Source organism: Podarcis muralis, chromosome 5 (genome assembly GCF_964188315.1).
Source record: "Podarcis muralis chromosome 5, rPodMur119.hap1.1, whole genome shotgun sequence".
NCBI lineage: Eukaryota > Metazoa > Chordata > Lepidosauria > Squamata > Lacertidae > Podarcis > Podarcis muralis.
The window spans coordinates 94,371,529-94,385,114 of record NC_135659.1 but is presented as its reverse complement, the minus strand read 5'-3'; the positions used below and the strand labels follow the sequence as shown (position 1 = coordinate 94,385,114).

The following is a 13,586-nucleotide window of genomic DNA, read 5'->3' as shown; positions in this document are numbered from 1 at the left end:
TTGTTTGTTTGTTTGTTTGTTTGTTTGTTTGTTTGTTTGTTTGTAGGTGCAGCAGGGAAGGAACTGACCACACACCACTTTCTCAGCATCTCTTGCCAGGTGGCCGATGGCATGACCTACTTGGAAGAACAGCATGTTGTCCACAGAGACTTAGCAGCCAGGAACATTCTGGTGGGAGAAGATCTCGCTTGCAAAATCGCAGACTTTGGTCTTGCCAGGCTCCTCAAGGTTTGTTCAAGGAATACTTGGAGATGTGGCTTATTCCTGCCTATCTAACTCCTTTCACTGAAGGGCTTCGCATGCGCATATAGGAAAGAATCCACAATGTGCTTTTTGCAAGTTTTCATACTGCAAATGTTCAGGGGCAGGGGACAGGAATAGGTATTGTCCCACTTTTATTGCAGTGATGTAACCAATCTGCTCCTTTTCCCTTTTGCGGTATCCAAGAGCCCGAATAGAGTTCTTAAGTGGATTCTCTATTGGTAGGAGAAAATAACAGAGACCAACCAGAGAATATTGAGACGCAAAGCAGCTAGTAAGCCTGATCTTTATTCAGCTGTTGCAACTCATCACATGCAGAAGGGAGAAGGAACCCAGAACAATGGTGTGCAAGCCCTTATATAGACTTTTGAAATTGCCCACCCTCTAGCTCAAGACCACCCCCAAAAAACATCGTACATACATCACAGAAGGAGGCGGTCTACAGCAGAAATTCTGTCTGCCAGGTTACCTAATAATGGCCAGTGATTGCTTTACCTGGGCAGCCCGGCCATTCTTTTGTGATGGTGAAGGACCACACATATCTGCTCCTGGGTCCCTGGAGCACAGATTCACACAAAGCGGCAAAACGTCCTTGCAGGTTATTAACAGGATTTTCATTTGAAGTGCATATGCAAAACAAAGGTACAGAGCAATAAGTTTGCAATCTGCACACCTAGTCAGGGTGTGCCCCCTTTATATAGATTTGCAGAATAGAATACCACGTGATCTTTTGTAAACCGAAAGTTATGGCAACTTTCTATGTCCTTATATGGGCTTGACCTTATATGGGCTTGCTTGCCCCCTTCTTCCTGCCATGGCCTCACACCAGCCTCTCCACGCCACGGCAATATGAGTTTGCTTATCTCTTTACAACCTTGAATAATAAACATTTCAGTCTGTTCCATCAATGCCAGCCTTGTTCTCCTGATGGACCTCGACATGTGTTCACATGTAAAAAATGTGATTTGCACTAATAGCAATAAGATGGGGCTTTGTTTCTTGTGCCCCCTGTCTGGGGTACAATAATCTATTCAGCTTTGCTCTTATCTTTTTTACCCGCCTAAGCCAGTCATTCTGAGAGAGGAGAAAATGGCTCAAACAGTTTTTGGGATCATATAGAGAACAAGATTCTAATGGCCCCTTCATTGGTAAATACTTTAATTCCTGAATCCAGGTCACAGGCTCACCCTATTCATACACAAATACGCCCTTCAGACAGGTAAGCAAAGGACAATAAAGAGACTTTCCCATTTCCTTCCCCATTTGAGGTCAATTTGGGAGAGTCAAAATGGCTTCAGGATTGCTCTCCTGTACTATTTCAGAAACGTGGTTTACATACTTACGTAAGTGTTTGCCTTGTAAATTTATGAACATTTAATTTATATATTTGAGACCTTTAATTCTTATAACAGCAGGGTAGGGCCAGTGTGCCCTTCCTGAAGGCAAAATTGTGGCAGCTAAATCTGATGTGAGAGATGCATTATGGCATTTCCTTAAGTCTTCTTTTTTTGCTAAATCAGCTATGGGAAGGAGAATTAGATTGAACCTGCTTTCTACGGGGAAGAGGTCCTAAATCCCCAACACTAACTCACAACCTCAATCCAATTTCCCTCACCCCAGAAGCTACTCTAGCCATGGAACTGAAATCATTTTGGCACTTACAAATTTGTGATGGCATAACATGAAAGGAAGAAGGTGGAAGGGGCTCCTTTAAATGCGTGCTCAAATTCTGCTTAAAGCTGTCCCTGGGTATCAAATACCGTATTTTTTGCTCTATAAGACTCACTTTTCCCCTCCAGGTCCCACCTGAGGAAGCAGGCTGGGCTCAACTGCTGGCAGCCAACGGCTCTCAAAAGCCAGTTGCAGACATCTTCCAGGAGTGAGTGCCCAGATTGACGAAGCACCTCCTGTCATTTAAATCAGCAAAAAGTAGAGGAATAGCTCATCTCTTCATCATTTGGCAGTCATATGGTGTGCATGCGCACATTATTTAGCAACGAAATCTCTTCAAGTCAAACACATTTATTCACCTGCACACTCCTTCTGGGCACAAGGCAGGTAACACAAGCACATGATCAAATCTTGTAATCCTTTCGGAAGAGAACGACCCACCTTCAGCTTCCATCTCGAGTCATAAGTGTGCACTGAAGATGTGTTAAATGTCTGTTTTTAAAAGTACCGTATTTTTGCTCTATTAAGACTCACTTTTTCCCTCCTAAAAAGTAAGGGGAAATGTGTGTGCGTCTTATGGAGCGAATGCAGGCTGCGCAGCTATCCCAGAAGCCAGAATAGCAAGAGGGATTGCTGCTTTCACTGCACAGTGATCCTTCTTGCTGTTCTGGCTTCTGAGATTCAGAATATATTTTTTCTTGTTTTCCTCCTCCAAAAACTAGGTGCGTCTTGTGTTCTGGTGCGTCTTAGAGAGTGAAAAATACGGCATTTGGCCAAGGACACAAGATGTAGTTGCTAGAACAGGCCTTTGATCATTCAACAGCTTTAGCTTCTGAGGTCACTTCCAGAGAACCAGCTTCTTATGCGTCCTGATTTCTCAACGCAAAGTTTGCAGGCAGGATAGACAACATCAGTTTATTTATTCAGATTTCTTTACAGGGAGGTTAGACTATATGGCGCCTAGCAAGTGTTATCACACACTTTCCAGCAAATTTCTCTTTCGCTTTTCTTATTGCAAAAAAGTCTGTTGTTTGGGGAAAGTGGCTTCGTTGCGCAAGACCTCTCAAATGACTGAAACTGTGCGACTGTGAATTCACTGCTATATGACTGAATCCCACCCAAAAATAGCAGAAGTCTGGAAACACCCTCAGATGTAGAAGCAGCTTTCAGGTGAATAATTTTGATGGCTCTTGTTAAGAACCCAATCTTGGCTTCCTTCCAGGATGATGTTTATTCCACCACGGGCAACGCCATGATCCCTGTGAAATGGACGGCGCCGGAAGCAGCTATCTACCAGACCTACTCTCCAAAATCGGACGTTTGGTCCTATGGGATTTTTCTCTATGAGGTGTTTACGTATGGACAATGCCCATATGAAGGTAAAGTATTCAAGAAACAGTCATTGCCCTGCTGTAATCTTAGGGCAGGCTTCCTCAACCTCGGCCCTCCAGATGTATTGAGACTACAATTCCCATCATCCCTGACCACTGGTCCTGTTAGCTAGGGATGATGGGAGTCGTAGGCCCAAAACATCTGGAGGGCCGAGTTTGAAGAAGCCTGTCTTAGGGTATGTTCAGATTAGTTGCTTAAAATGAAGTAGTAGTAGTAGTAGTAGTAGTAATAATAATATTTTATTATTTATTATTTATACCAAGCCCATCTGGCTGGGTTTTCCCAGCCACTCAGGGCAGCTCCCGGCAGAATATTAAAGACATGATAAAATATCCAACATCACAAACTTCCCTAAACAGGGCTGCCTTCAGATGTCTTCTAAAAGTCAGAAAGTTGTTTATTTCCTTGACATCAGATGGGAGGGCGTTCCCCAGGGCGGTCGCCACCACCAAGAAGGCCCTCTGCCTGGTTCCCTGTAACTTGGCTTCTTGCAGTGAGGGAACCGCCAGAAGGCCCTTGGCTCTAGACCTCAGTGTCTGGGCAGAACGATGGGGGTGGAGACGCCCCTTCAGGTATACAGGGCTGAGGCCATTTAGGGCTTTAAAGGTCATCACCAAGCAAGGTCCCTCAAACACACACAAAGTTGCATTTCAAACCACATTTACACAGTGTTGTTCACATCGGAAAAGGAGAAGGGATGTCTCCACCCAACGCGTGTGACCTTTTTGGTTTCCGTGCCCCTCCAGCCCCATCCTCCAGAAACTCCTACTAACGAAGCTGTCAGCTGTGCATGTGTGCTCATCTGCGCATGTGCGGTGGCTGTCATAATAATAATAATAATAATAATAATAATAATAATAATAAGGTAAAGGTAAAGGGACCCCTGACCATTAGGTCCAGTCGTGGCCGACTCTGGGGTTGTGGCGCTCATCTCGCTTTATTGGCCGAGGGAGCCGGCGTACAGCTTCTGGGTCATGTGGCCAGCATGACTAAGCCGCTTCTGGCGAACCAGAGCAGCGCACAGAAACGCCGTTTACCTTCCCGCCAGAGCGGTACCTATTTATCTACTTGCACTTTGACGTGCTTTCGAACTGCTAGGTTGGCAGGAGCAGGGACCGAGCAACGGGAGCTCACCCCGTCGCGGGGATTTGAACCGCCGACCTTCTGATCGGCAAGTCCTAGGCTCTGTGGTTTAACCCACAGCGCCACCCGCGTCCCAATTATAATAATAATAATAATAATAATAATAATAATAATAATAATAATAATAATAATAAATTATTTATACCCCGCCCATCTGGCTGAGTTTCCCCAGCCACTCTGGGCGGCTCCCAATCGACTGTTAAAAACAATACAGCATTAATATTAAAAACTTCCCTAAACAGGGCTGCCTTCAGATGTCTTTTAAAGATAAGATGACTGCTTATTTCCTTGACATCTGGTGGAAGGGCGTTCCACAGGGCGGGTGCCACTACCTAGAAGGCCCTCTCTCTGGTTCCTGGTAACCTCACTTCTCACAATGAGGGAACCGCCAGAAGGCCCTCGGAGCTGGACCTCAGTCTCAAACATTCACATTACTGCTTACTCCGCATCAAGCTTTCTGGTCAGATTGAAGCTGGTTCGGAAAGGAAAGAAACGCATGCAACAGCAGGATTTGCCAAGAGACTAACTGGAGTGATATGGATTGTGGCTAATGTTGTGTGAATGTGACTCTAAAAACTATAGTCATGAGAGTGACCTGGATGCAGAGGAAAGTGAACATACCCTTTGCTTGCTGAGCAAAGCGGAAATACAGTTGGAACAGGACAATCGTACACAAGTTTGCTCAGAGCTCAAGTTCCACCATGTTCAGCAGCAAATACTGGGTGATAAGCAACTTTAGGTTTGCAGCTTGGACGTGTGTAAAATGGCATTCCACGCTAAGGTGGGAACTCAGTTTTGAGTGATTAGAAATCAGAGCCGTACAGGCCTTGGAAATGTTATGGGGGGGGACTGCTCCTTTTCCCTTATGGCAGGGGTCAGCAAACTTTTTCAGCAGGGGGCCATTTCACTGTCCCTCAGACCTTGTAGGGGCCGGACTATATTTTGAAAAGGGGGAAAAAAGGAACAAATTTCTATGCCCCACAAATAACCCAGAGATGCATTTTAAATAAAGGGACACATTCTACTCATGTAAAAACACCAGGCTGGTCCCATAAATAACCCAGAGACGCATTTTAAATAAAAGCACACATTCTACTCATGTAAAAACACGCAGATTCCCGGATCATCTGTGGGCTGGATTGAGAAGGCGATTGGGCCGGATCCGGCCCCCGGGCCTTAGTTTGCCTACCCATGCCTTGTGGGGTATGCAAGAGCCCATACAAAGTCCTTAAGTGGGTCCCCTATCGGTAGGAGAAAATACAGAGGCCAACCAGAGTATATTGAGAAGCAAAGCAGCTAGTAAGCCTGATCTTTATTAAACTGTTGCAACAGGGTCTCCACTCACCACATGCAGGAGAGAGGAGAACCCTAAACAATGGTACGCAAGGTACCTGATAATGGTCACTGATTGCTTTACCTGGGAAGTCTGGCTATTCTTTTGTGATGGTTAATACTTTAGTTCCTGAATCCAGGTCACAGGCTCACCCTATTCATACACAAATACGCCCTTAAGACAGGATTTGCAAGCAAAAGGACAATGGGAAGGCTTTCCCCATTTTCCTCCCTTACTGCAGAGGAATATTTGAGGTCATTTGGAGAGTCGAAATGGCTTCAGGATTGCTTTCCTGTACTATTTCAGACATGTGGTTTATATATTTAGGTATGTGTTTGCCTTGTACATTTATGAACATTTAATTTATATTTGAGACCTTCAAGTTCTTATAACAGAAACTTTAAAAGGAATTTCAGGCGTGGGTAATAATATCTAAATTGCTTCACGCTATCTCAGAACTCAAAGGACATAAACTATGTGAGATCCAATTAACCCAAAGTCCACCGCTGGGCAATACCTTTATCAGGATCAATCAATAACTCAGGAAAACGTGACTCACTTTCAAGTTCTCCAAAACTCTTCATCAGGCAAGACGTTACACAAATTAGGAAGGCGGATGGAGGAGGATAAAATTAGGCTGGATTTTACAGCCATGGGATCTACTTAAACTGGAGATTACAGACTAATTACCTCCGAGGTGCTAAGATAATCAGAGAACGGGATCCTGGGCTCCCTTGCAGACAGGCTTTTTATGGAGCATTCATTCTGAATTATTTTCTGGGGGGATTATATAGCATTGCATCAAGCAACGTCACCCCACAGTTTCTAGTGCATTTTCACATCACTTTCCCGATCACAGAAAGCCCAATATTTTGGAAGGAAACCGCATTTGTTGCCAAGGGACCTTAACAGAGCAACCTGCATTTGGCAGTATGTGACAGGGACAGTCTGGAAGCCCCCTAAGACGAAGAATTGAAAAATGTCTCCTTACCCCCACTAGTTAGGAGGAAACAAAACCTGGCTGACAACCCAGTTCTGCCCCACATCTTAAACCAGGTTGGGCAAACACTAAGGCAGTGATGGCCAAATTTGGCCCTCAAGCTGTTTTGGGACTACAACTCCCATCATCCCTAGCTAATGGGACCAGTGGTCAGGGATGATGGGAATTGTAGTCCCAAAACAGCTGGAGGGCCACGTTTGGCCACCACTGGCCTAAGGGCTTTTGCATTTGCTTCTATGCAACTTCACCCTCGGAGGCGTGGCCAGAGTCAAAAGTGGGTGGGGCAGCAACAAGAGGGCGGAGCAAATTTTTACATTTGTGCAGTAAGCCAATAGGGTCTACACACACAGCCTCTGTCCTCCATCCAGCAAGAGGGGTTATCAGAGTTCAAGGACCCAAGGTGAGAAGCAGAATTGCTGAGGGCTCTGGCCTGTAGGGGTGCATTTGGTCCTTGAATGCTTGATAGACTAATATTAAAGACTCATAGAGTTGGAAGGGACCCTGAAGATCATCCAATCCAACCCCCTGTAATTCAGGAATCTGCAGCTGTCCCATACAGGACTCGAACCCGCAACCTTCGCATTATAAGCACCAAGCTCTAACCAACTGAGCTATCCATGCCTGACTCTTGCCTTCAACAAAACACCCCAGGTTTCTGGGCAGGCATAGAGCAGAAATGAAGAGGAACGCAGCGGTCTTACTTGTGGCAAAGCCTGTGTTTAATGTATATATTGCGGATGCCACTGTGGTCTAAACCACTGAGCCTCTTGGGCTTGCTGATCAGAAGGTCGGCGGTTCGAATCCCCGCAACGGAGTGAGCGCCCGTTGTTCTGTCCCAGCTCCTGCCAACCTAGCAGTTTGAAAGCACGCCAGTGCAAGTAAATAAATAGGTACTGCTGTGGCAGGAAGGTAAACGGTGTTTCCGTGCACTCTGGTTTCTGTCATGGTGTCCTGTTGCGCCAGAAGCGGTTTTGTCATGCTGGCCACATGACCCAGAAAGCTGTCTGTGGACAAACGCCGACTCCCTCGGCAGGAAACCAAGATAAGCGCTGCAACCCCATAGTTGCCTTTGACTGGACTTAACCATCCAGGGGTCCTTTACCTTTACCTTTTTGTGTATATATTAATGTAATAAATAATATCTATCTAATACCTGGATACAGTGGATGCTCGGGTTGCGAACGTGATCTGTGTGGGAGGCACGTTCGCAACCCGCAGCGTCCACAACCCGCAGCGCCGCGTCTGCGCACGTGCGGGTTGCGATTCAGTGCTTATGCGCAAAGCGCAGTTTAGCGCTTCTGCGCAACCACCAAAACCCAGACGTACATGTGGCGATCACACAGGGTCCTCAGAGGTTTCACCGTCTATTGATCCCTGTGCCACCACTTTATTTCTCGCTGCCGCCACCCAGGCCCTACCTGGTACAATACTGAGTCCAGTCAGGGTTAAATTGGAACATAAACTTCTGTTTATTTATTGCAGTTTAACAAGTGTGTGGTTTCATAAACAGTATCGGTCCATTACAATCATGGGGTGCCTATCCAGACCTATAACTTCCGCTACCTGCTCTCACTCACTTAACCACCTCTCAGATATTTACTCGTCTTCCTAGCTCCTAACTGTTCCTGACTCAGCTTATTTCGCTACACTAACTCAACCTCCCCACAGACTCTATCCCAATTCACTCCCACTCCAACCAACCACCCAACTCCCAACGAACTCCCCCCTTCGCCCCTCCCAGAGCTGGTTTTATAGTCCCTCTGACTCCACCCCCTGGGTTCTGATTGGGTAACCTGTTTAACTATTTCACCTCCAGCACTCTCATATGTTAACGTCACAGTAACCCGTTCCGGTACTTCCAGGTTTCGGCGCATCCGTAACCCAAAAGATGCAACCTGAAGCGTCTGTAACCCTAGGTATGACTGTATATGTTATTGCTTCCAGGGATGACCAACCAAGAAACTATCCAGCAGATCACCCGGGGCTACCGCCTCCCCCGTCCCAACAGCTGCCCCGCAGAGGTTTACGGCGTCATGCTGGAGTGTTGGAAGAGCCACCCAGAGGACCGGCCGCCTTTCCACAGCCTGAGGGAGATGCTCTTCTGCATCTACAAATGGGGCCACTACCCATTCTCTTGAAGGAGGGGGGAGACTGCCACCAACGGCATTTAGAAATGGACAGCAGATCCTTTATCCCCCAACAGGACTGGCAGAACCGCTAGAAGAAGCCAGTTCAAGTCAGCCTTGTTGCAGGAAGAAGCTTGGGGTTATGTGAAGGCCTTGTTTTCGTGGAGCTACATCGCGAGATACCCTGATTATGGCTGGGGTGGCAGCCCCTTTTGGGTTTGCTGCCCGCACCTGCCAGAAGATAATTCGCCATAGATCCTGCACAGCCAAGACGCCATTGCGAAGTCTTTTCAGCACCCTTCCCATGCAAACCATGGACTAAGATTGGATTCCTTGCCATGTGTGCCAGTTGACTTTCATTACTCAATAAATGTGTGCCACGAAGCGGGAGGTGATGTTATCCTTTGGGTGCAGCCTGTTAAATGCAGAGCGAAAGGTCTCTGTTTTGTTAGCAGTGCTGCGAGACAGATCACTGTTGCCCCCATTTTACAGATGATAGTAGGCAAATAGTTGCCCAAAGTAAAAAACCCCAAACACCATTATGTCTATCCAAAAACGTCACCGCTGCTGTCGATTCACTGCCGTTCAGTTGAGCGCTGTTCGAATTGCCTCGTGTTTTGAGTAGGATGTGGGCATTCACGGCTAAGGTGTGATTATATTTGGGTCAGAGCCTTACTCAAGTCCGCTTGGCAAACTTACAAAGGAGTAAGGCCCGACTGAGGTCTCTCGCAACTGGAGTCAGTGCACAACACATTAGCTAACCACCTCCTACAAAATAAGGTCAACGCATAGGCGCCGACTCCATGGGGCCTGAGGGGGCCCGAGCCCCCTCAAAAATTTTATTGGGGGGGCTCTGCCCCCCCAATAATTTAAGAAAATTATTGGGCATGCGCAGCAGAAACGTCCTCCGCCGGTGACGTCACCCGGGCCTTGCGGAAAAGGCGCTGCGGGAGTCGCCGCCGCCGCGGCGGGGCCGCTGCAGAAGGGTGAGTGGCGAGGGCGGGACGGGGCCGCGCGCTCCTTTCCTCGGCTGCCCTCGTCGCATGCCTTGGCTCCCACGGCCGGCGAGGGGAGCCCGGGCCGCGCGCGGCTGCTGCTGCCACCGCCGCCTCTCCTGGGGGCGCCGCCTCCCCGGGCGGGAACGCTGCGGGTGCGCGAGGGAGGAGGGCGGCCCCCGGGGGCTGGGAGAGCCGGGCTGCCGTGGCCGAGAGGGCTGCTCTGCTGGGCGCCGCTGACATTGGAACTTAGAAAACGTCCCGGGGCAGGACCCCGGTATGGGCCCCCCCAATATTTTTTATAAGTCGGCGCCCCTGGGTCAACGTGTTGATTAAGGATTTAAGCACTGGGAGGAAGATGACATTTCCACTGCATGGAAGCCTCTTCTCCCTCCTTGAGCAAGGAACGCGTCAACCACCCATCAGGAAGCTTTGTTAACGTGTGACCCCGAAATTTTGTATCCCCTCCAAACAAGAGGCCAGAGTTTTGTGCTAGTTTTGAACCATTTTGTGCCGCGAACCCTGCGTTTTGTGCTATCCCCCCAAACTAAGTTATTGGCATCAGTTTGGAGGGGATCCAAAATTTCGGGTCACATGAAGCTCCCATCAGCTGCTCCCGCAATGGAACAATGGAGAGCTCCCTTTAGGCTCCCAATTGTTCCTTTGAAGCCTCACACCACGCAAGACATCAGGTGTAATGGAAGTCGCCATGGCTTCCCCCATAAGAGCCCAGGAGGACAAATGAGGAGGCTTGACAGGCCAAGTTCACCCCTGGATTAAGAACATGAGTTGCCCTGCACTTGAAGAATTTACTTTCACTGCCAGATCAGTCTATATAAATCAAGTTGACTGGTCCCAACTTTGATGAAACGTTGTATGTTTCTTTTCCATCGAATGATAAGAGAGCTGAAAGCACTTCATGTTTTTTTTATAAAAACCCAACCACTTCATGTTATACACCCCCCTCCCCCCAGTTGTGGTGAGTTTTAATGTGAGATGCATCTGACCGCAGAGTCACATGGATGTATTTTCACACCCCTTTTGGACATGTCTCTCCCACCTATGTCTATATAAAACTGTTCAAAGTCCATCTATCCCATGAATTTATTTACCGTATTTTTCCACCTGCAAGACAGCCATGTATAATACGGCCCCTATTTTTACAGACTCAGATTTAAGAAAATGGGGGGAGATGTATTTGTGTATAAGACGCCCCTAATTTTTCACATCATTTTTAATGGGAAAAACCTAGTCTTATAAACAGAAAAATACAGTGTTTTTTAATATAGATTTAGCAAGGAGAAATGGAGGTGTTTAGTGACTATAACCTTTTGGAAGAGAGTTGTTAAATTAATAGGATTAATATAATTAGAGAAACAACCTGTGTGTGTGGTGCTTTGTTAAAAAATATTTGTATCCACCTCTCCTTTTGCTGAAATTGTGTGTGTGTGTGTGTGTGTGTGTGTGTGTGTGTGTGTAGATAAGCAGGGAGATATCGTATTTTTTGCTCTATAAGACTCACTTTTTCCCTCCTAAAAAGTAAGGGGAAATGTGTGTGCGTCTTATGGAGCAAATGCAGGCTGCGCAGCTATCACAGAAGCCAGAACAGCAAGAGGGATTGCTGCTTTCACTGCGCAGCGATCCCTCTTCCTGTTCTGGCTTCTGAGATTCAGAATATTTTTTTTCTTGTTTTCCTCCTCCAAAAACTAGGTGCGTCTTGTGGTCTGGTGCGTCTTATAGAGCGAAAAATATGGTATACATGCAGCAAATTAATGGGCAAAGCTACCAGTGACCATTTCCTGGGAATCATGCAGGAGAGAGTGCTCTTGTGCTCAGGTCCTACTTGCCGGCTTCCCACAGTCATATAGAATCATAGAATAATAGAGCTGCAAGGTACCCAAAGGTCATCTATCTCAACCCCGTGCAATGCAGGGATCTCAATGATATTTAGCTACAATGAGAACAGGATGCTGGATGGGATAGTCCATTGGCGTGATCTAGCAGGCTCATCTTACGCTCATGCAAAAATATTAATACCGTGTTAAATGAAACATATTGTCAAATATTGTCCTGGAGCTCATTCCAATGTAATGCCAAGATCAATCAACCTGCAATGAACACGCTTTTCTTGTCAAGCTCTCTTAGGCCTGAACGCAATATGTCCATTTCGTTATTATGGTATTTTACGGCAACCTCCCAGGTCCTATAAAAGCAATTTATAACAGGTGGGGCAATGGAAAAATCGACTTTTTATTACAATGCAAAAAGGCAGGCACAAAGGTCAGGAGAAAGATATGCAGATGGCATTTTACTTTACTGCTGCCCTTTTGAGACTATTATAGAGATCATGGAATCTGATTTTACAGCAATTTAGGCTGCAAATCCCATGCACACATAACTTGCAAGTTAAGTCCCACTGAACTGATTGGGACTGACTTCTCTTTAGAATTACAACATGTAGCACTTTTTCAGATAAGCTTGGTTTAGTAACGATTATATGAGACAGGCAACTGTCACTTGCGTTTGTAGCTGTATCTAAAATAACAGCGATAATAAAAAAAAGGCGATTTAAGAAGGCAAAAAGCAGTGGAATGCAGTTCCTTGAAAAAAACGGTAGTTACAAGTGAGAGCAAAGATGCAAGTGTGTAAGGAACTGAGCCTTCATAGACCAGGTGTCCTCCAAAAGTTTTGGACTACAGTTCCCATGAGCTCGAAACAGTTGGAGGACACCATGTGCTGAATGCTGGAAAGAAGAGAATTTCAGCTAACCCCGGGGGGGGGGTGGCATAGCTGTCAACCGTCCCTTATTTGGCGGGAAACTTCCTTATCCCAGCGCCTTGTCCCTCTGCTGTCCCTTGTTGATGATGTCCCTTAAATTTCCCGGGTTTCATGTTCGCCCGGGAAGCAGCGGCTCAGGGTCCTCCGCCGTAAGAGAGAGTGTGCGCATGAGCTGCCACGTCTCCGTCTCTCCCTTTTACCCCTCAGGGGCGCGTCGTGAGGAGACGGGTGGTGGTGAGTGGGCAGGCAGCCCCTCTCTTGTGAGACTTCCACCGTGCTGCCAGGGGAAGCCGGAGGCGGCAGCGGTGGCGGCGGCTGAGGAGGTGGCCAGAGGGAGGAGGAAGAGGAGGGGATGGGGAGGGATGCAGAAGGGCGGTGCTTTAGTAGCCGCGCCGCCGCCGCAACCGCCTCATGCTGGGCTCGCGGACAGCATGGGCGAGAGTCTCTCTCCCTCCCCCCCCTCGGGCGGGGAAGGTCCGATGGAACTCCTCGCGCCAGGACGATGGCAGCCCCGACGTGCTGCTTAGCATCCCCTCCAACCAGTGCAGCATCTTAATGTAGTGATTTCCCCCTCTGCGTCCCTTTCATAACTCTATTTTTATAAATCATTTGTCCATCCATAGTTCAAATTTTTACTACAAGTTTTCTGTCAATCCTACCAATGTATGTAACTCTTTACAATAGCTTTTCAAGTAAATTATAAACTTTCCCCATTCTTTATGAAAGAGGTCCTCTTCCTGGTTTCTAATTCTGCCTGTAAGCTTTGCCATCTCGACGTCGTTCATCAGTTTTGTCTGCCACTCTTCTTTGGTCGGAGTTGTAGACCCTTAGGATCATCTAGTCCAACCCCCTGCAAAACACAGTCAGTGGCAGCAAAAGCAGCATGG

At 47.1% G+C, this 13,586-nt stretch overlaps 1 protein-coding gene across 1 annotated transcript in view; it reads left to right on the top strand.

Moving 5' to 3' along the window:
- The window catches only part of SRMS (src-related kinase lacking C-terminal regulatory tyrosine and N-terminal myristylation sites), a 45,136-nt gene extending 35,826 nt beyond the window's left edge, over nucleotides 1-9,310 (top strand). Inside the window, exons 6-8 of the mRNA XM_028735449.2 lie at nucleotides 47-228; nucleotides 3,155-3,311; nucleotides 8,745-9,310. Coding sequence (XP_028591282.2) covers nucleotides 47-228; nucleotides 3,155-3,311; nucleotides 8,745-8,938 — 533 coding nt within the window. The 3' untranslated portion in view covers nucleotides 8,939-9,310. The remainder of the gene's footprint in view (nucleotides 1-46; nucleotides 229-3,154; nucleotides 3,312-8,744) is intronic.
- Nucleotides 9,311-13,586: the final 4,276 nt, after the last annotated feature.